The 24,029-nt window shown below is 36.1% G+C and overlaps 1 protein-coding gene across 1 annotated transcript in view; it reads left to right on the top strand.

Moving 5' to 3' along the window:
- The first annotated feature begins 19,004 nt into the window (after positions 1–19,004).
- Positions 19,005–24,029, top strand: part of LOC125145848 (protein FAM133-like) — an 8,678-nt gene continuing 3,653 nt past the window's right edge. Inside the window, exons 1-5 of the mRNA XM_047820206.1 lie at positions 19,005–19,063; positions 20,686–20,801; positions 21,674–21,787; positions 22,301–22,360; positions 22,877–22,985. Coding sequence (XP_047676162.1) covers positions 19,042–19,063; positions 20,686–20,801; positions 21,674–21,787; positions 22,301–22,360; positions 22,877–22,985 — 421 coding nt within the window. The 5' untranslated portion in view covers positions 19,005–19,041. The remainder of the gene's footprint in view (positions 19,064–20,685; positions 20,802–21,673; positions 21,788–22,300; positions 22,361–22,876; positions 22,986–24,029) is intronic.

The raw sequence follows: 24,029 nt of genomic DNA, 5'->3' as shown, positions 1-24,029 counted from the left end.
AACAAACAAATAAATAACTGTTAAAAAAAGAAATGAAGAAAAATGGAGGGGAAAAATCATCCATCAATTTAATAACATAAACACAATTAAAATAAATTACAAAAGAATATATATATATTTTACTTTTATATTTCTATACTATACTATTTATATACATCATTGATAAATTGATAATGTACTTTTTTGTGTAACTTTAATAATAACAATAATAATAATAATAATAATAATAATAATAATAATAATAATAATGATAATGATAATGTTATTATCATTATCATTATTATTATTATTATTATTTAGCAACTAATAAATAACAATTTCAGCTAATATTTGATATACTAGACAGGGTTAATGGTTCCCCTACCTTAATAAAAAGTTTACACACCCCTATTAGGTTTTTGTGATATAAATAAATAGATAGATAGATAGATAGATAGATAGATAGATAGATAGATAGATAGATAGATAGATAGATAGATAGATAGATAGATAGATAGATAGATAGATAGATAGATAAAATTCAATTACAAATGAAAAAATTAAGCAAAAAAACAAATTTGGTAAATATAAAAGACAACACAAAAACCTAGCTGTGTAAGTATGTACACCCCTGAACTACAGCTCGATTGAAGCAGCTTTGGATTTGTTTCCACTACTCAGTGTTTTTTATGGAAGAGTCGATCAGTGTGGAACATCTTCACTTGGCAAGATTCCAGATCCATCAGATCTCCTGGTCACGATGCAGGTCAAACCACTGAGGATTATTCAGTTGGATTCAGGTCTGGACTCTATATATATTCTGTGTGTGTGTGTGTGTGTGTGTGTGTGTGTGTGTGTGTGTGTGTGTGTGTGTGTGTGTGTGTGTGTGTGTGTGTGTGTGTGTGTTGAAAATGAAATACAAATATCATTTAGGAAAAAATAAAATGACTGAAACTTGGCAGCTGTATTTAAATATTTAAATCAGTGCATATGTAATGGTCTGCAACCTCATTTGCATATTTCACAAGTGTATAAATATTTATAGATGTTCAGCTTTTTTCAGTTTAAAGAGTGGTTTATTTGCTAATAAACAAGTGCAATAAATCATATCACACGTGTGTTTTTGGTGTTTAAAGCGATCAACAAGTTTTCGCTTTGAAACGCTTCAGTGATTATTTTAATTGATGATCTGTGATTGGTTAAAAGAGTCACATGACCACGGTGCAGTTTTCTCGATTCATGCTCAGATGGACTAAAATGTGGTATGAGTCATTATTAATATTAATTATTATTACTTTAGATTTACATAAAGTATTAGTACACACACACACACACACACACACACACACACACACACACACACACACACACACACACACAATTCTTCCTATAGCCACATGAGGTCACAGCAGTGCTTGGTGTCTCCTGAAGCATAGCACACTCTTCAACACACTACACCCACCCACACACACACACACACACACACACACACACCCAAGTGAAGGGAGAGACAGTGGTTGCCATGGCAACAAAGAGTCGATTCGCAGTGGCAGATTCACAGGCTCTCGAACGCTCATGGCTGCTCCACATGTGTTTTATCAGACAGGACCAGGCTCATCTCTCTCTTCTCTCTCTCTCTCTCTCTCTCTCTCACACACACACACACACACACACACACACACACACAAACACACAAACACACACGTGTGCATGAGTACACAGGAATAGAAGTTGCTTTCCAAAGTAGAAAGAGGATGAAATGTTCTAGGAAATTAATCCACCAATCAAAAACCAGAAACTGACAGAACTGTGGAGTAAATTAATTAAAAATGAATTCAATAATTAATTAAATAAATAAATGATTAATGAGTGAATAACAAGACCATTATTCCAAACCCTTAATTACTAACCTATCATGTATTTGTGTCTGTGTGTTTGTGTGTGTGTGTGTGTGTGTGTGTGTGTGTGTGTGTGTGTGTGTGTGTGTGTGTGTGTGTGTGTGTGTGTGTGTGTGTGTGTGTGTGTGTGTGTGTGTGTGTGTGTGTGTGTGTGTGGTGTAATAAATCTTTCATTTCCTTGATATTATATTTGTAGACTTTGTAGTACCGCTTGAAAAGTGGCTTTTTTTATTACATGCTAAAAATGTCTGATGTTAGCAGGATTATTGAGGAAACTTTATCCCAAAAATATTGAAAACAAACAGCTCGCAGATGTCATGCATTGATCTGTTTTCATCTAACTGTTATACAGGTAGGAATTTCAGTGATCATAAGAAATCTGTAAACAAAGCCTGTAAGATAAGCTAACACAGCACATCCTGCTAGCCTAAAATAGAGTAGCTACATAAAAACAGCTAGAATGAATAGTTTCATAACATTACACTAATCTCGTTCTCAGCCTCTGTAAGACTGTCCTGTTTTTTATATCTCCGTTTGAAAGCATAATAAAATATTTGTAGGAATTTTACTTAAAAAAAAGTTGTAAAATAAGCTAGAATAGCACATCCTATTATATTGGAAGAAAATAGACAGAGCTTATCAGGGCAAACACAAGCAAACAGTGAATAAGAGCAAATCCAAACAAGAAGTATTGAGCATTGAGACCTTGAGCATGACGTCCCAACCAGAGTGGGAATAAAAGTCTTTTTTAAAATAACTTGGAAAATATGTCAGAAAATGACTAATTTATGCCTCAGTCTCAGCTGTGAAAACTCCAGATGGCTTGGTTTTGATTGGATGGTCATCCTGTCAGTCGTTTGCTAGACACGCCCTCGGTGCAAACAAGACATGTGAACAAGGAAAAAAAATCGCTCTACACTGAGTGATTCAGAGCTACTCATCTGCAGCAAAATTAGATCAGGTTGTTGTTCCCGAGGCTTCGGTTTTTTTTCACAGTCACAATCAACGATTGAGATTTTATACGCATGTTTAAATGTAGTAAATATTTAAAAAAAATAGATCTAAGAAAACAGTAAAAAATAGAATCTGAGTTAGTTATGCTAATGGACAGAACTACATAGTCATTTATTTATTGATTTATTGATATATAAATTGCCTGTTTATTTATGTGCTAACTCTTACTAAAATATACATTTAACTAAATAATTCATTATTAATCATTCTTAATGAATCATTATTGAGAAATAATTTTCTAAATTAAAATTCTAATTGAATTTCTAAATGAAATGTTCTATTTAATGTATTTAGTTTTCCCTGGTTTTACCTTAATATCTTTCTTATCCAAATACCAGATTATAATCCAATTCTTTATTTATTTATTGCTAAGAAATGAATTACAATATTTTATTATGAGTTTAATTATGCAATTAGTTTAACTGATTCAATAAATAATTTATTTCTTCATTTTTTTTTCTCTAAATATAAAAAAGAAATAAATTTATGGATCTATTTACAGCAACTGGAACATCTGAACCCTACAGCTGTGTCTCGCTTAGCATCTGAACTGTACACATTTCTCAGACACCTTATTATTATTATTATTATTATTATTATTATTATTGTTGTTGTTGTTATTAAAAGTGATGAAAAGTGATGTTTTAACTTCAGTAAAAGTTTAAAGTGAAAGATTCTACTTTTCAGCTAGGTGTCAGTTTTAAATACACAAGGTTCACTTTTATGTGGGACACGAATGAATAGAAATGCTTTATAAAATTTATTTTGGATTATAAGCAGGAATAAGTTCAGAAGAAAAAGTCATGCTCATGCCATAATATTCGAAAGTGAAGAATTTAAAGGATTGAGTTTTTACCTGAATCTTTGTGCTGTTTTTTCGTACGTGATCTGAAATTAAAATGATTTCACTAGGCTTTTTTGATGTGTGAAAGTGATTATTCAAATGTGTTTGCCCCTGCTGATTGGTATAATTTCAAAAGGGACTATTGGCTCGACGTCTAGAGAGTTAATTATCTGTAATGTCTTGCTGGATGTGGAGACCGTGCGATCGAATCGCAGCTTCCTTTCGCTACAATTAAAGTCACGTTGTGTTTTTTTATTCTGTTCCAAAGAGAGTCAGAACCTGGAGTGATAAAAAGCAGTAGTAATAAAAAGCTAAAGCTGGTGGAGAAGTTCTTGTGAGTCAAACTTTATCATTTGTTTTTTTTTCTTTATTAACACTAGATTTTATGTAAGGCAGCCCTCCTTTAATATGAGATGTGTTAGCATAGTGGTCAAGGCTTTGAACCATAGAGCAGAAGGTTATGATCTCAAATCCAAGGACCAACAAGGTCTACCAAAATGCAGGCACATGCTAATCACTAATTCCTTCAGTAATCCTCAAAGAAACAGGAACACAATCTTCACAGCTGCCAATTTTACATGTTAATTCAAAAAGTAATTTTGAAATCAAGATTTATGCATATTAGCAAAGTTTACAGACAAATCTAAATGATTGGAGATGCTTTGTACACTTCTTTGTACTCTACAAAGTTCCATCAGTGTCTCGTTCACAGCGACATACTGAACTGCGGTTTCATATTATCTTGACGTTAAAAGCAACTTCATAAATATGCATAGGGACATTACAAAGAAAAAAGTACTTGGAAGGAAGTAAAGATGAACCAGGCATACCCAGTTAGCACAGCTAACTCACTTTGCTAATCTAATAGCTAACTTGCTAATATGAAGCCAGTACAAAGCTCATATGAAGTAAATAACAGCCAGTTTTCACACTGATGTAGATTTTAGCTAGTTAGCTTCAGGAGATTTAGACTGGTAGTAAGTTTTTTATCTGCTTAGCTAGGTTATCAGTCATTTTATTATTATCAGAACAAAAAAAAAAATGCTAGACAGACCACGCCTACAAGCCACAAGCTATAATCGAGATGCATCATAATAGTGTGAACATACATTGATGCTGATGTAGCATTTAGTGTAGCTCTTCATGACACGGATGTAGCCAGAGATAAAATGCTAATATGCATAAATTAGCACAAGGTTTGTAATTCTCACGCAAACTCTCTGTCAGTTTCAACACTAAAACAACGTATATTAGTTGAGAAGGAACTTTTAATTCTTTAGTAATGATGTGATGTCTACATTGCTAGCACATGCTGAATATCTCTACAAATTAGCACCAAATCCTGATTAAAATATGACAAGAAAAAATGTAGTGTTTCAATTTGATCTTTTAGTCAAGGTAATGATTGCTATGCACCAAAATATTTGCTTCAAGAATCTAGAATAATTCGTATCACAATATACCATGTTTAGAGACAAATATTGCTAGCACATGCTAACAATGTTCTAAATTCCTAAGAATCAGTTGCACTGAATTTTAATTGGAATCCTATCATGAATACTAAAATAATATTTTTTAGAAAGTATGCTAAACATTTTCATCATCAATTCTTTCAAGAATTCTGACAGAAATGTTTAGATAGATAGAAACGTTTTAGAGCAGTTTGTATTACAGTGTGTTAGCTTGATATCAGTTGCTAAGATTGTGATGCTTGGAAGTGAACATGAGGCGAGCATTAGTAGCAGTTGTTAAAAAAATTGTTTCTATCAAAAAAATGAACCCATGTTAACTTTAATAACAGACAATTAGACACTTTCAGGTATTTTTATACCTTTTTTATTAATGAAACTGCTAATTAGCATGATGCAAAGAAGTTTTTGGATTCATGACAAAATGTGTCACATGGCCTTTGTATATGAGTTTTAAAAACACAAACACAAGCAAAAGGACAACCTCAGTATTATCTTTGAGTTCTGAGATAAATTAAAGGTGAAATTTAATGACAAATGAACAAAATTGTAAATTGTTAAATTTTTGATATTAAAATAATTTAAAAATGAGAAAATAAAATCTGTATACATAATAAATAATAGATTTTTCTTCTTTCAGATGTTCCTAAAGACAAAAACTTTGTTAACATCGTAGCAGAAACAAAAAAACGATCCTTCTACTATTTTGCAAACAATAAACAATTTACAAACAACAAATTCATTTCACTTAAGAACAAGCATCTCCTTTTTTAAAATACCTTTTTAAAACAAAACCCACATTCTTGTTTTTGATTGGCTCCCAGTCCTAAATGTTTTTGTATTAGCATAATTAGCATTAGCATCCTTCTTTTGTCATCATACCAGTATCAGTTGTTTATTTTCTTTATCAAGAAGCCATAATGTAATAATGACACGATTAGTTTTAACGATTTGATTGAAGATTGTCAACCTTGGGGACAGCCGTCAGTCCATCCCGCGTTCGCTCGCTATGCTAGTTACAGTTCAGCTCACGTTTCTTCGCTAACAGCTGCTTTTGTAGCAAGGTGAAGGGGCACATTAAGAAAAACACTAGACTGCAAATGATTGTTGATTAGCATTGACAGTCCAATTCTAGCCCTAATCTGTAAGCAGAGAACTGGACCATACACCATCCTGAGTTTCACACGAGGAATACGAATGAGGCAATGCAGAGGGAGAAGAAAAGTAAATAGGACATTTACAAACTGAGCTGTGTGACAGATCGTAACGTTAACGCTAATCGGCAATGAGAAATATGTAGCATGAATAATGGACCTTTAAGAGAAAAACAGAATCTTTCTGAATTCTGATTGATCAGAATGTGCTGATGCATTTTCTATAAGAGAAATAAGAGCTATAACGCAGTGCGTATTATTGCATTTTAGTATCATAGAAATGTCTAATAGTATTATTGTCAGGACTGTTGGCCATGTGCCTTTGTGTACATTCCTCGTCACGTGACTGCCCCGCCTTCGTCTGCCCCTCCCTGTCTCCACACCTGTTCCTAATCATGTCTCATTGTCTTTTGCATTTAACTGTGCCGCGTTGCCTTGTGCAGCAATCAACTGTTGTCTTTGTCTGGTCTAGTCTAGTCTGTGTTATGTTTCATGTTTTTCGTTATTAAACCCTGTTATTGTTGCCATCCTGCGTTTGGGTCCATTTTTATCCTGCGCTCATGACAATTATGATTGAAACATGATGCAAACATTATTAGCATGTGCAAAAAAAGCTGATTTCCATATAGACCATTGAGATTTTTAACCCTTTTTGTGTGTTTGTGTTTGTTTGTGAAAAAATATTCATTAAAAAGTCTTCACGAAGGTATATTTACAAGTCTGTACATGTGCAACAGATGCTCTTTTATTAATACACATTTTTCATACTGAGGGCACGGTTAGTGGTTAGCATGTTTGCTTCACACCTCCAGGGTTGAGGGTTCGATTCCCACCTCTGCCTTGTGTGTGTGGAGTTTGGATGTTCTCTCAGTGCCTCGGGGGTTTCCTCCGGGTACTCCGGTTTACTCCCCCGGTCCAAAGACATGCATGGTAGGTTGATTGGCATCTCTGGAAAATTGTCCATAGTGTGTGATTGCGTGAGTGAATGAGAGTGTGTGTATGCCCTGCGATGGGTTGGCACTCCGTCCAGAGTGTATCCTGCCTTGATGCCCGATGAGACACTTGGGCACAGGCTCCCCGTGACCCAAGGTACTTCGGATAAGCGGTAGAAAATGAATGAATGAATGAATTTTTCATACTGCAAGGTTCATGGAAGAAGTCTCTAGTTTCAGAGGTCAAGCTGGGCTTGAGCATCTTCAGGACAGAGAAGTTTACTCTTAATAAAACATATAAGTAGTTCTTTAATTTGCATTCATTGGCCATTAAAAAAATAACAACAACAACAACAACAACAACAACAAGACAGATGGTTAAAAAAAGCAGCTACATTTTACTCTGACTAAAGAGTCTGAATATATTTCACTCTAGCTGAAGCCAGTTCTAAAGTTAACACCACAAAACATCTTTTTTGTCTTTTACGTAATACTTTGGTATCACACTACATAAAGCAGAGAGGTGTGAGAGACAACTTAAAAGGGAAAACACAGAACTTAAATAGGGTGACTAACAGGAAAATAAATAATCAAAAGAGGAAATAAAGCAGACCAGAAAAGAAGGCATTCAAAAAATGAGTGAGAATGCCCTCTGGTGGACTTGTAGGGGAGGGATTATCTCTGCTGGCCCCGATACTGCCTGACCCTCACGACCCCTTTAAGGCATGATTCTTGATGTTCCCAAACTTAAGAGGGCCCTTATCTGCTAGTAGTGTGGTGACCATGGCGAGACCAAAGAGTGGAGGCACAGAGACATCCTTTGCCAAGCAGGAAAGCTGAACAAGGCATCCAAGGCAGAGCAGAATGGGAGGGTGAAGTTATCAGCCATTCAGGAGGGCATAGCAATTCCGTCTTAGGAAGGCAGAGCGTTCTCCTCCACTGAGCAAGGGGGCATAGCTTTATCCACCACTGGGCAAAGGGGCAGGCCCACATCCTTTGCAAAGCAACAGGGCAGAACAACATTGTCTATGGAGCAAGGTGGTAGACCGACATCTTTGGGGGAGAAAGAGGGCAGCGTGACATCCTCTGAGGTGCAAGGGGTCAGAGTGATATCTTCAGCAGGTGATCTTCTGAGTAGGGCATGAGGAGTTTGACTGAGAGATCATTCTGTCTGTTCTGGTCTCATGCCCTCTCCTCAACCCATCTTTCCTACTTGGCCTAGTTGCTGAGCATCTCAAGCAGAAGTTGGTTAAACTTGAGGAGGATGCTGTGCTCTGCCACATCCTGCTCTTACACCGCTTGTTTTGCTGCATCCATAATTGTTAATAGTTGGAGATTTGATGCTGTATGCTAGTATTTATTCCTGAGTGTATGTTAGATTACAGTTACTTTTATACCTCGTGTTTACATATTTAAGCTTTCCATGCCTAGTATTAACCTAGCCCTTGATTGTCCTATTTTTTCTTTTTTGGGTTCCTTCCAAGTGTTTGTTTCTTTTTGTTCTTCTACTTTATAATCATCTGCATTTGCATCCACCTCCAACCCGTGACAAAATGTAATTACATGTTCGTACCATCCTATTGTTTTGATGTACCAACCTGTCTTGCTAACTAATTACAGCATCACGTAACATGTTATTGCAACTTCATTATTAACATCATTTCATATTGGTGAAAATACGTTTGCAATAACCCAAAACAGAGACTATTTTGTCTTCAAATCATTTACCATGTCATTAGTAACGAGGTACTAAGTCAAAATAGTCTCGGTTTTCGGTTAGACACAGTATACATCTATTAATATAGACAGACAGACAGACAGATAGAAATGAGAGCGCGAAATGAACATGATGTACAGGGCACACAGGAACGTGTCACAAGCACAATCTAACAAATTCAGTCTCGGGGTGTGGTAATGCCACGACTACAACTCTCTTTCTCTCTCTCTCTCTCTCCTGAATCAATAGCTTGTACGGTTGCCGCATTGCTCTCTCAGGCTCCTGCAGCCTGCTTCTCTTTCACACTTGGCTTTATCAAGGTCATCTGTAACGGGCACGTGGCGTCTTACCATGCGCTGTGCTCTTCCCCTGTGTAGCTGTGCATCACCAGTGCCCACTGCTGGGGGAAAGAAGGAATGTTGGTGTGATGAAATGGGAAGGAACAAATGGAAGAACTAAAGAGAACAAAAAATCTAGAGAACCTAAATCTATAAATATATTTTGTAAATATTTAAATAGGTTTTTATTTAGGTACTTACACAATCTCATTCTATTTACATTTACAGCATTTAGTAGACACCCTTATCCAGAGTGACTTAAAACTGAGCAACTGAGGGTTAAGGGCCTTGCTCAGGGACCCAGCAGTGGCAGCTTGGTGGACCTGGGGTTCGAACCCATGACCTTCCAATCAGTAGCCCAACACCTTAACCACTGAGCTACCATACTGTAGATTAACAAAATAAAATACAACCAATAATATCTATTACTGTAAATAGAGCTCTTGCTAGATTTCTAGAGTTAATTTTTTTAAGACATTGGTGAATGTTCAGGTTTATTGAAGAAAAAATACACGATCGCACTTGTGTATGATCAAACAAACAAACACAAAAAAAAAAGAAGAAGAAAAAGAGAGAGACCACCTTCATCCAATTAACACACTGCTTGACAGAGATAAGACTCATGCTGTAATGTAATCCCTACGGCTGTGCTAACTAATATCATTCAAATGAGAAATGTGACGTCTAACATAAAAAAACGACATACAAATTATTTCAAATGCACTATTGTGTCAATATTTATGATGACCTCTTGACCTCTTGCTACAGAGTCAAAACTTCTATAGACTGCTTGGACATCACCCCGCCAGAACACTAGTGGGCGATGTGGCAGGGTTTTCTCTTTCTATTTGTTTGCATCTTTGTGTCTTGTGTTTTTGTTTTCATTTTTTCAGCTCTAGTAATTGTCCCGTTTCTGTCATGATGGCTTGGACAATTCCCTGAGATAACACTAGGGGGCGTTCAAGCAGGAGTGTGTTTATGTCTTGTCCCATGTGCTTATGTCTGTATTTTGTGCCTACCTTAGTCATTGTTCGTGTCTGCCATGATGACTTGGACATTTTTGCTCCACCCCATCCTTACCGCCCCTGCCCCTGCCTCTGCCTCTGCACACATGTTTTTTCTGACTCCTAATTACCCTCCCTATTTATACCTGTTGTTTGGTGTGCAGTCTTTGTCTTCTGGTTTTGTCTCCCATTTTACATGGTTTCAGATTTGTTCTTTTCAGACATATAGTGTTCCTCCCAGTGTTTCCATGCGTTTGTAGATCTTTTATCTTTAATAAGTCCCCAGTTTGTTACTCTATTCCTGCATTTGGGTCTGATTTTTGTTTCCCCAGAGACACCTGTTTCTGACGCTTGTACCTCGTGTTCCCCTAAATCCCCCTCTGAGACTTTGTTATTGGTGTCTTGTGTCTGTACCTCCAGATCCAGTGCCCTCTGATTTCTCTATTTTCTGTTGTTTAGTTTGATCCTCAGTATTACCTGGTGCTTGTCAATTTTGGTATTGACTTAAATCCACAGTGTGATTATTTTATCTTTTTTTTTTGTGTGTGTGGATTCCCAGCTTTGGAGACACGGCCATTGTGACACAAAACTGGGTTTCTGCAGTTGTCTTTTTGCTCTTTGTACACACTAACATTTCAATCATTTCAGTCGTTTTGCTCATACTGTACAATATTTCAGTTGTTGCTGTTTTTTGCACACTCATCTTATACACTATCACAGGGACCTGCTGCTAAGAAACGGTGTTCATTCTAGTATTACTGCATGCAATATTGTCTGAACTTACAGTATTTCCATACAGTATTGACACTGGTCGGTCGGCGCTGTTTTTTTGTGTACTGTCTTTTTTGTATTTTGTCTTGTAAACATTTTGTCTGCACTGTCTTGTCTGTCTTGTCCTGCACTGTCTTGTCTGTGTTGTTTGAATTGTCCTCTGCTGTCTTGTCTTGCACTGTTTGCACCAGGTTGTACAGTTGCACTTTATGTGACTAATACTACTTACTAAGTCCTAGCCCTGTCTTTGTTTTATGTAGCACCATGATCCTGGAGAAACCTTGTCTCATTTCACTATGTACTGCAACAGCTACTGTATATATGGTTGAAATGACAATAAAAGCTTCTTGACTTGACTTGGCTTGTTTCTGTTAGCGGAAACTTTGTCTTTCAGTAGACTTTGTTTTGAATAATACTGTTAACTCATCCAATGGATTTGTGGTAAACATATTGCACTTTTGCTACTGTATTTATACATGCTAGGATTTTTATGTTAGCAAAGTTGTTGCATCTACTGTAATATTATAGATAGAGCTAAAAATTTCCATATGATCTTTGTACTTTATCCTTTCTGTATGTTAATTTACGCTTGATCTCGTTATTTTTATATAGCCACATCCCCACAAAACTCTATAAAAGGTGAACGGAAATATAACCAAATGGCATTTCAATGTTTCGATCCTTGTGAATATGTTCCATGCTGATAGAGGCGATAAATACACCAGGTGTCTCACCAGGAGGTTTGGTGTAGTTTCAGGAGGCTCTCGTTAATCTGTAAATAATTCGCTATTCGGTTTCTCCGTGTTTTCCTGTGAGAACACAGTTGCAGTGAAATCGATAACGTGTAATTGTTGCCTCGCAGGCGGATGAGACGAGGCAGATGGAACGCTCAAATGCTTGCGGTGAAATAAACCGTAGGTGTGGAGTGTACGGGATGCGTGTGGTATAAACATAGTGATTATTGAGCTTCATCTCGACTCATTTTAGAATGTGATGTAAACTCAAAACTGATTGTTTGGACAAAAATAGAGCCGCTGTGAAACAAGCTAATAGAAACAGAAACACAAACACAAGCTCCTGATATCACAACATTATCTCAGATTATCTCTTTATTGTAACATCACCTCGGACTATCTTATCCCATATCACCAAGTTATCCCAGATTATGTCATTATATAACATTTTCACAGATTATTTTATCTCACAATTATCTAAGATAATGCACTTTTTTTTCTTGTCCATCATGAAGCAAAGGGAATTAGTGTTTCATTTCATTTGATACAATTATAACTTCCTGCCCTCAGGGGGATGTGGCTTAAAAAAGTTAATAACTATACGTGCTGAACACAGATGCATTGTATGTAAGAAACTCCTGAAGACATAGACACTACACAAATAACACACACACACACACACACACACACACACACACACACACACACACACACACACACCATTTTCCTCAGCATGAAGCTTGTTTGGACCAGCTGTCCTGATGTTGTTTTCAGAAGCTGTTCCTATGGTGTCATGGCTAATAGCCTGGGGCATGCCTGCTGTCAGCCACCACACCCACCCCCAGCACCCCCAAACACACACACACACACACACACACACACACACACACACACACACACACACACACACACACACACACAGAGAGAGAGAGAGAGAGAGAGAGAGAGAGAGAGAGAGAGAGAGAGAGAGAGAGAGAGAGAGATTAATGAGTTAGTTGTATAACAAAATAGAATAGAATGACAAATGCTCTGTATTTTATTTTGAATTATTTATATAAAAACAAATAAAACAAAATAAAAATGTAGTTTAAACCTGCACACTTTGGGGTTCACACATCACAAATGTTGATTTTACACTTGTCATTTAAATTGCAAATCTATGTGGAAAATTATCCTTCACTCCCCCCCCACACACACTTTTACTATGTTGTTATGATTAAAATTATTCCTCCATCTTCACCATCAAGCTTAAACAAGAGGTTTAACACTTCACACTTTCCTGATGTGAGTACTGATGTGTCAATCAACGAGTTAAAGAATCAATCACTGAATCAAACAATGAATCAATCATTGAGTCAACCATTAGATCAATTAAGTTATCAGTGAAACAATTGAAGAATAAAACAAGTAAACAATTAATGAATCAATCAATCAAACAATTCATCAATGATTCGGTCTAATAAATAAAAAAATGAATGAAACAATCAATCAATAAAGCAATTAATGATTCAGTCAATCATTGAGACAATGAATAGTTCACGTTTATATTACAGTATCATTAGATTCTTTTCTCTGCATGTCCCAACATGTTTGGAACTGGGGGTCAGAGGTCATGAATGTATGAATGTATGAATCAATCAATAAATCAATTAAGGAATCAATTATAGAAAGAATCATTGAATCAGGTAAATTTGCTACTAGTTATTTTTTGTATGTAATCTCACTGATACCAGCTAGTGAACTGTTAAAGAAATGAATTCATTAGTAATGTAAATGATTTAAAAAAAAAACAAAAAAACTAATACAACATTTCTACATCAATGTGGTTAGTGATAAAAAGTAATGAATCAGTTAATGAAACAGTTTCTGAATCAATGCTACAGTACATCCTCACACCCCTTCATTATACAGACATAATTAAGTTAATCAGCTGCTGCTCAGCTGCTGAAAAGTGAACACATGGACAATCTGACTCTTATGGGACGCTGGCAAATCTTTGTGGTTAGATTTCTTTTCACTCTAAGTTAACACTTTGTATAAAGCTTGGGTCATGATTTGTAAAAAAAAAAAGTCGATACATCCTGCCGTGATGTGTTCATGACCTCGCCCCCTTTTTGCAGGTTTTTCGCCTCCATGACCTACCCAACAAAAAGTGGTACAGCACCCACAAACTTTGACACACAGAGGGCCTGGTCTCATTGGAAAGATACAAGTTTCAGATACAAGTGTCAGATTGATTCTAGGCCTTACTTGCACAAAGTTACAGAGGCTAGAATGGAAGGTTTTCATTTCCGCCTGAGTTGTTTACCTGATAAACTGATTAATCTTATTTCTCTGGAACATGTTAGGGACCAAATAACAACTGAGGGTCATAGCCACATGTCTTGGCTTTCACCAAAAAAAAATTCAAGTCAAAAGCCCCAAAAATGGCTTCAATAAAAATATTTTTCTACGGACATGTCCGTCCGGTCATGTGTTTTTGTGTACTTGTTTACTGTATAACTTTGAATTAAAAGACTGCATGCTCAGTTTAAAAGGCCTAAAACACACAGAGCCTCTCTCTCTACTACTCTGGTGTGAAAACAGGCCTGTAGCCTGACACCCTGAGCTGTGAGACTGTGAAAAGGTCGAGGATTGCGCAATAATTCTTGTGCGCATCTTTTTCACGCAGCTCCAGGCTGCGGAGACGTGGCATGTTGCATACCGTTGGAATCGTCTCCTTATTGGCTAAAAAGCTGTATAGGTCCCAGCCCATTTCATTGCTATTGGAAGGAGAAATTGTCAGTCAAATGCGGGTTCCCAAAAAGGATGTCATGACATCATTGGCTTCTCAGCCGTCTATCTCTGCAATACAAGCACCGATTGGCTCAAGTGAGGGCTTGTTTGATTCGTTAGGCCCTGGGTTATAAATATGACATAAATTTAGAATTTTTTAAACCCCGAATGAGAAGTTAGAGCCGAAAAACAAGATGGTGGCGCACTACTGTTTCCAGTTTTCGGAACACAAACGGAATATTTGCGAGGCGACCAAAGCGTTTTGGATTAAAAGGCTTATATGGAATAAAAACACTGTCAATAATAATCGTACGTAATTCAAAGCATTGTGTGTAAATTTTAATTTAGTTGTGGGTAATTAAAAACTATTGTACGTAATTATGTTTTTTGCGGAGTTGGATCCCAAAATCCACGGCCACGACAGTTTACAGATACGAGATTTTGTGTGTTTGTTCAAATACAACTCCAAAATGTACGACTATGACAGTTTACACACACAACGCTTGTTGCACAACACCTCTTTTTTATGCACGAAAACGGTCTGCGAAACAACTGTCAAAAAAACGTCATCACGTTCACAGGCATTACTATCCGAGGGAAGATGAATCGATTCCACGAAGTGCGCATGCGCCCCGCCCTCTTTTAAACCACTGGCGCCGAAATGGCGGGTTAGTTATCACTAATAACAAAGAGAATTTTGTGCTAACACTTTAAAATAATGGTCTGTTGGTAACGAGTGACTATGCAGGAAGTAATAGGTAGTACTGCATTAACACTGAGCTTAATACTACTGACTAATATGGAAGCAAGATGAACTAAGCAGTATAAGTAATAGCATAGGGAAAAGAACCCCGACCCTGGAGCTGTGAGGCGAACGTGCTAACCACTAAGCCACCAACATGTTTTCAACCAATTAATCTTGAATGTCCTTTAATACCACCCATATCATAGTTTTTAACCAGCTGTGATTTCTTAATATAATGAGTTTTATTTTTCCACAGAAATTGGAAAACGATCGAATTAGCTTTCTTAACATTAACTGTAGATACATGCAGGGAGTGGCATGGATAGATTATTTTGGAAATAGCTCAAAGATTTCCTCATATCTATTAACTGGTTAGAAAAATCAATGTCTTCTCTTCTAATAGCATTTTTACATAAAACTATTCCTAAATATTTCACTTCGTCTTTAACCTAAATTGAAGAGATGATAGAGTCAGTTGATGAGTGAATGGGAAGTAGCTCACATTTTTTAATATTAAGGGTAAATCCTGACGCTTTAGGGAAAATCGAGACTGAATTTAGGGCAACATCAACCATGAATTTATTCTTTAAAAGGATTGCTGTGTCGTCTGCAAATTGACTAATTTTAAATTCCTTGTCAAATATTGAGATCCCATGCTACTCCGGGTTATGATTAATGAGTAATATAAGTGATTGAGTGGCTAGAATAAACAGTTTGGGAGAAATCAGGCATCCCTGCCTAATACCGCTGAGCACTTCAAACCTTGGAGTTATACTAGGATTCAGGGATACAGAACTATATTTCAGTATAAAACATCTTAATTATTTTACAAAAATTACTCCCAAAACCTAAAAAATCTAAGATTTCAAATAAAAAAGTATGTTCAACAGTATCAAATGCCTTGTAAAAGTCAAGAAATAAATTAAAAACATTAAAAAAGATTAAAAACCATTTGTAAAAAAGAGGTGTTGTGAAAACAAGCGTTGTGTGTGTAAACTGTCATAGTCGTACATTTTGGAGTTGTATTTGAACAAACACACAAAATCTCGTATCTGTAAACTGTCATGGCCGTAGATTTTGGGATCCAACTCCACAAAAAACATAATTACGTACAATAGTTTTAAATTACGCACAACTAAATTAGAATTTACACACAATGCCTTGAATTATGTACGATTATTATTGACAGTGTCTTTATTCAATAGCTTACAGATTCCAGTTCCTTGGACCTGTGGGGATTTTTGTGGAATATTTGTTTTGGAATATATAACCCCAGTGAAGAAAGGGAAGCGTCTAAAGGTAAGGGGAAAAACTGGTCTAGCGCCACCTAGGTCAGTTTTCTCCAAAAAAATGTTCAAATAGTATGACGGCTATGAATCATATTATGCTTTGTGTGTGGGCTTAAGAAAATCTTGAGAGTATAAACTTTACTAGGTAAATAGGTTTTTTGTGTTTTTAGAGGAGTTAATGCTTTAAAGCTGCAATGAAGCTTGTTTCTGGCTCATCCCCTAGTGGTCACTTTGTCCACGGCATGGCGATCCTAAACTGGTTTTTAACCTCCAGCAGAACGGAAATTGACTTATGGGAAGTTTTCAATCAGTATAAACAAACGGATGGTTTTCTGGCCGCGAGTCTGATATAAAATGTGTGAGTCCGAAATGTCTGATGTAAAATGTGTGGGTCTGATATGTCTTATGTAAATGTGTGGGTCTGAAATGTCTGATATTCTGTTAAATGTGTGGGTCTGAAATGTCTGATGTTAAATGTGTGGGTCTGAAATGTCTGATGTTAAATGTGTGGGTCTGAAATGTCTGATGTTAAATGCTGAGTGTTTTTTCTCTCTGTTGATGACTTAAAGACATTAATTTGAGCTGCTCATGAACAGACACTCGGGGCATCTGGCTTCTGGTAAAGAGAATGAAAGCACATGTAGATGTTACGAATGGAGATCTTTGTAGAAGCCATGTGAGTAGAACAAATGAGACTGGGGCAAGACGTCACTGTACTATTTTCAGCCTTTAGTCGAGAGTGCTAATTGAGTTTTGTTTTTACAGTTCTGCGGAGGATCGTGTCCCGTTCGAGATGAGATGGTGGAATAATAATTGGTTCTGGAAGGAAAAAAAAAGGTTTTGTGAAAAAGTGTTTGACTCGCGTTATTATCAGGAGGTTATTTAGCAGCAGATGTGATCAGGTTATATTTTGTGTTGCAGTGGATTGACTTTGTAAAGTTGTGTTGATCTTGGAAAAATGTAATAAAGGGCTTTTCAATTCTTTATATATATATATATATATATATATATATATATATATATATATATATATATCATATATATATATTCCTGATATAATTTTATATATATATATATATATATATAGCTATATATATATATATATACATTTTAATCTATAATCTATATATAATGATATAAGTTATATATTATATATATATATATCTACTCTCTCATCTCTCTATCTAATATATAATATAGATTATATATATATCCTGATCTACAATTATATATACAATTTATATATATATATGTATATTAATATATATATATATATTATATATTATGTTCTATCTCTCTAATAATGATATATATATAATATATATATTATGTTCTCTCTATATAATGATATTATATATATATATCTATATCTAATCTATATATATCTTCTCATCTCTCTCTCTCTCTCTCTTATTTTTCTCTCTTATTTTTCTCTCTCTCTCACTCTCTCTCTCTCTCCTGCTCTCCCTCTCTCTTATTTCTCTCTCTCCTGCTCTCCCTCTCTCTCTCTCTCTCTCTCTCTCTCTCTTTTTTTTCTCTCTATTATTTTTCTCTCATTTCTTTCTCTCTTTCTCTCTCTCCCTCTCTCTTTCTGTCTGAGTTTTATCCCTGAATCAGCAACAGTACAGTACATAAGCACTGTATTAGTATAAAACACTTTATGCAGTGTGTTTATCAGTTGTGTTTGTACAGTTCGTGTCTGTGTGTGTGTGTGCGTGCGCGCGCGTGTGTGTGTGTGTGTGTGTGTGTGTGTGTGTGTGTGTGTGTGTGTGTGTGTTTCTTTCTAAGCAGATGCTGTTACATGCATTTTACACTTCTACTGCTGATCTGGACATTTCTTCACAGCTTGACCTGCTTTCTACTGTCTCTCTCTCTCTCTCTCTCTCTCTCTCTCTCTCTCTCTCTCTCTCTCTCTCTCTCTCTCATAACTGCACTCATCATCACAACGCACCCTTATTTTTATAGCGTGATGTTTCAGCTGAAATGCAGACACTCACAGAGCTGTGCTCAGCGTGAAATGGCTGAACAGAAAAATGTGTTCATGTTCAAAAAGACTGACACTAATGATGAATTAATTAGTAATAATAAATAAATAAATAAATAAATAAATAAATATGGAGAATGAAATAGCACCAAGTAAATAAATTTAACTCACAAACTTTCAGTTTATGAAAGTGTAATGTGTTGTTTAAAAAGGTGAAACTTTTTGTATGTGTTGGTGTGTGTGTTGAAAAAGTGTTTGTTGGTGCTCCGCCCAGCCGTGTGTTGAAGCTCCGCCCCGTTGCTGGAGTCAGAAATTAGATTTTTATCTTCGCAATGTGTTTATTTTAGATGTTTTCGATCTGGGAGAAGGACAAAGGAGAGAGCTGACAGAGCTGATGGAGTCCGAGCAGCTTCCAGGTAAGAGACAATTACAAGCTCTACACTCACAACCTCTAATTTACACTCTCACAACTATACACTCTCACAACTATACACTCTCACAACTATACACCCTCACAACTATACACTCTCACAACTATACACTCTCACAACTATACACTCTCACAACTATACACCCCCACAACTATACACTCTCACAACTATACACTCTCACAACTATACACTCACAACTATACACTCTCACAACTATACACTCACAACTATACACTCTCACAACTATACACTCTCACATCTATACACTCTCACATCTATACATTCACAACTATACACTCTCACAACTATACACTCTCACAACTATACACTCTCACATCAACAATCTCACATCTACACTCTCACATATACATATCACATATTTATTGGGGAAGTCGTGGCCTAATGGTTAGAGAGTCTGGCTCCTAACCCTAAGGTTTTGGGTTCGAGTCTCGGGCCGGCCACGACTGAGGTGCCCTTGAGCAAGGCACCGAACCCCCCAACTGCTCCCCGGGCGCCGCAACTGCTCTCCGGGTGTGTGTTCACGGTGTGTGTGTGTTCACTGCTGTGCATGTGCACTTTGAATGGGTTAAATGCAGAGAACAAATTCTGAGTATGGGTCACCGTACTTAGCTGTACAGTATGTCACGTCACTTTATACACACTCTCACATCTACACTCTTACATCTATTCTATCACATCTATACACTCTTACATTTATACACTCTTACATTTATACACACTCACATCTACACTCTCACGTCTAAACAACCTCACATTTATTTTCTCACATCTATACACTCTTACATTTATAGACTCTCACATCTATACACAATTACACATGTACACTCACATTTATAAACTCACATCTAAACACTCTCACATTTATTTTCTCACATCTATACACTCTTACATTTATACACTCTCACATTTATACACAATTACACATATACACACATTTATAAACTCACATCTCTACACTCTCACATCTAAACACTCTCACATTTATTTTCTCACTTCTATACACACTCACATCTATAGTCTCACAACAACACTCGCACAACTATACACTCTCACATCTACACTCTCACAACAACACTCTCACATTTACACCCTCAGATTTGCAATGTTTATATTAAGAAAAGAATAACCAAATATTGCAAAATATTTGTACATCTTATTGTTTTTAAATGTTTTTATATGTACATTGTATATGCATTCAATGCATGTTTTTATTATTGTTTTTTTATTCCATAGCATTATGTGCTGTTGTATTTTTATGTATTTTTATGGAAATAGTACAAAAACAGTATTATGTACATTTTTGTGGTCAGATTTTTTTTTCATTTTATGTTTTATAAAACAAATCTCATTGAGGTTGTATCCTGTGTGTTTACTAATCTTTAGCTAACACCTTGTGTAAATATTGATCGTACCTCTATAACACACTCGCTTCATGTTAGACTTCATCGTTATATTATTGTTGCTCTTATTTACATCACAGATCATCTGGTTTAAATCAAATCAGAGTGCTCTGTTTATTTATTCTCTCATTACTCTAATTAAAACACTTTATTAATCAGCAGGATCTAATGTTCCTCTGTTTGTAGCTGCATGGTCTTTACACGGCGAGGGAGAGGAACTGGGTGGAGCTTCTCCTCCGTTAGTGGGTGTGTCTGAAGACCCAGGACACAGTCCTTTAATCCCAATGACACAACATGGAAAGGTTTGATTTGAAATAATGAATAATAAATAATGCTCTGATTTAGAATTTCTAGTTCTTATATAAATATACATAAAATTACTGTTTTATATATATAAAAAAAATAATAATAATAAGTTTGTTCAAGTCAAATATTTCTAGCAGGCTCAATATAGAATAGCATTCCCTAAGATGGATAAACATTTTATTAATAAATAACTTTATGCAGCATTTCCGTTACAATCATATAAAATTATAAAATAATTAAAAATCTGAAAAAATCTAATTTGAGTATAATTTTTTTTTAGTTTTATACATTTTTGTCATCAAATATTAATAAAAATACTACTACTACTACTACTACTACTACTACTACTACTACTACTACTACTAATAATAATAATAATAATAATAATAATAATAATAATTTTCACCCATGTAGCAGACAATACATTTGAAGATATTAAATTTGTATTTTATTTAATGTAGATTATTATTATTATTATTATTATTATTATTATTATTATTATTATTATTATTATTATTATTAGTTGTGCATGACTAATGTAGCTATGAAGTTTGAAAATATTATGGCTACTATTTTAGTGCAAACTGCATGTGTGTATCAGCTCTAACATTTATTATAACATTCTTTCAGTAACAAAAAAAATATTTTATACATAAATATGTTAAGATGAACAGATGTAAACTGTAAAAGTTAGAAATGTTTGCAATTTTACATTTGCTTATAAAATTATAAACGATCTGACAAACTGGTGGAAAATATCCTGAGTAATACTGGAACTGGTTTATCATCCAAATGTTTAGAGAAACAGCTACACAGTCTTGGACTAGGATTCGTTTCTGTTGCTTGCTAGAGTTTTGTTTTTTTCCAGGACGAGCCATGGTCATGTGACAGCTCTGCTTCCACCTCAGAGGAGAGCGACGACGATGAGGATTCGAGGGTGAGGAAGAAGAAGAAGAAGAAACTGAGGAAAAAGAAGAGCAAGGTGATTTATTATTTACTAAAAACATGGCAAGGTGGCTTAGCGGTTAGCACATTCGCCTCACACCTCCAAGGTCGAGGTTCGATTCCCGCCTCCGCCTTGTGTGTGTGGAGTTTGCATGTTCTCCCGGTGCCTCGGGGGTTTCCTCCGGGTACTCCGGTTTCCTCCCCCGGTCCAGAGACATGCATGGTAGGTTGATTGGCATCTCTGGAAAATTGTCTGTAGTGTGTGTGTGTGTGTGTGTGTGAAAACACTGACACTGGAGACTCCTTCGCTAAATCTTTATTATGTCGTTTGTTATCAGTGGAGCGTCAGCAGTACAAGTCGAGCTGTTACTATAGAAACAGTAATGAGTTAGAACGAGTGCATTAATATAAACCAGCCTGCTTTCAGAAAACTAACACCTTCCAACCAATCAGAATCCAGAAATCAATACCACTATTGTTTAACACTGTAGGGTTGTTGCATCATTATCATATTATCATAACGTCATTTCTTTTCGGGGACTTTTCACAGAGATCAAGCTCATCATCATCATCTTCCTCCAGCTCTTTGTCAGACTGTGACAGCAGTGACGTGAGTCAAACTTACTATACTACTTTTGAACGTGTCTTTCCCTGGTAGAAATAGATTAGATTTTATTCAGCTAGCATGATTTCTATTGTATTACGTGATATGACTAGCAAATCACAAGCTATAATGCTGTTAAATTCTTTCACATTGTGGTAGCTATGCTAAGAATTCTTACTCTATAAAACATTAGATTACCACATAGCAACGTGCTAGCAATGATGCAGATATCAGTTGGCATGGTGTTAAAATTATAAGCTAGCTGAAATCTGCGTCACTTAAAATGATCCTGGCTAGCAAAGCATAAAAGCTAGCTCTACCTGGTTAAAAGAATGGTAAGCTTTTTTGTTGTTGCTTTTATATGTTTTTTTTTTTTTTGTAAATAAACTTCAGTAAAAAGTCTGGTAAACTGAGCTAGCATGGCTAACAACATGAACAATCTAGTGATTTGTTTTGTAGCTATATATTGAAACTCTGTGATTAGCTATAATAAATTTGAAATGGAAACAAAATTTTCCACAGGATGAGAAAAAGAAGAAAAAGAAGAAGAAGAAGAAGAAGAAGCAGAAGAAGCAGAAAGAGCAGAGGAAAAGGAAACAGAATGCTGTGACAACGGTGATACCTGAGTCAGGTGGGAGAAATAAAAAAAATCTGGATCGTGATTGGTCAGAAGGTGTTGAATGGGGGGGGGTGTTTTCTTTAGGATAAGGAGATGTTCATTTAACATTTAAGAAAGGAGTCTCCAGTGTCAGTGTTTTGTTGTTGCTTACATAGATGGTGCTGCTAGATCTTGTCACATCATTCTAGCTATGCTATTTTCATGATTAGGTTCTTATTAAAATATAGTATAATACATGTTAATATAGTATAGAAAATTTTCTAATTATTTTTCAATTACAGATTTAAAAAAAAATCAGAAAAGATGATTTTTTTCAGAACTTTTTCAGTCATGTGTGTTTTTAAGTATAAGTTTTAAAAATGAGCACAATAAATCATCTTCTACTTTCGGCTTCTCTCGTTAGGGGTCGCACAGAGAATGATCTGTTTCCACCCAGATCTATCCTCAGCATCCTCTACTCTCACACCAATTACCTCCATGTTCTCATTTAAAACATCTCCTATTTGTCCTTCCTCTTGACCTCTTACCTCGCAGCTCCATCTCCAACATCCTTCTACCAATATAACCATCTCCCTCCTCTGCACATGTCCAAACCATCTCAATCTATTCTCTCTGACCTGGTCCCCGAAACCGACTAACCTGATCTTTCTCTATGATGTGCTCGTTCCTAATCCTGTCCATCCTCATCACTCCTAAAGAGAACCTCAACATCCTCATCTCTACTACCTCCATTTCTGCCTCATGTCTTTTCCTCACTGCAACAGTCTCTAACCCATTCAGCAGAGCTGCTCTCACTACTGTCTCGTACACGTTTTCTTTGATTCTTGCTGACACTCTTCTGTAATACAACGTTCCTGACGATTTTCTCCACCCACGCCAACCTACTTGCACTCGCCTCTTCACCTCTTTTCCACACTCCACATCACACTGGATTGTAAACTCCTGCACCTTCTTGACCTCAGCCCCCGTAACCCCAATGTTCTACTTCCCTCCCTCTCGTTCATACACTTGTCTTCTGTCTTACTACAGTACGTCTGACTTTTATTCCTCTGTTTC

This window comes from Tachysurus fulvidraco, chromosome 11, assembly GCF_022655615.1.
Source record: "Tachysurus fulvidraco isolate hzauxx_2018 chromosome 11, HZAU_PFXX_2.0, whole genome shotgun sequence".
Classification (NCBI taxonomy): Eukaryota; Metazoa; Chordata; class Actinopteri; order Siluriformes; family Bagridae; genus Tachysurus; species Tachysurus fulvidraco.
This window is presented reverse-complemented; position numbering and strand designations above follow the sequence as displayed.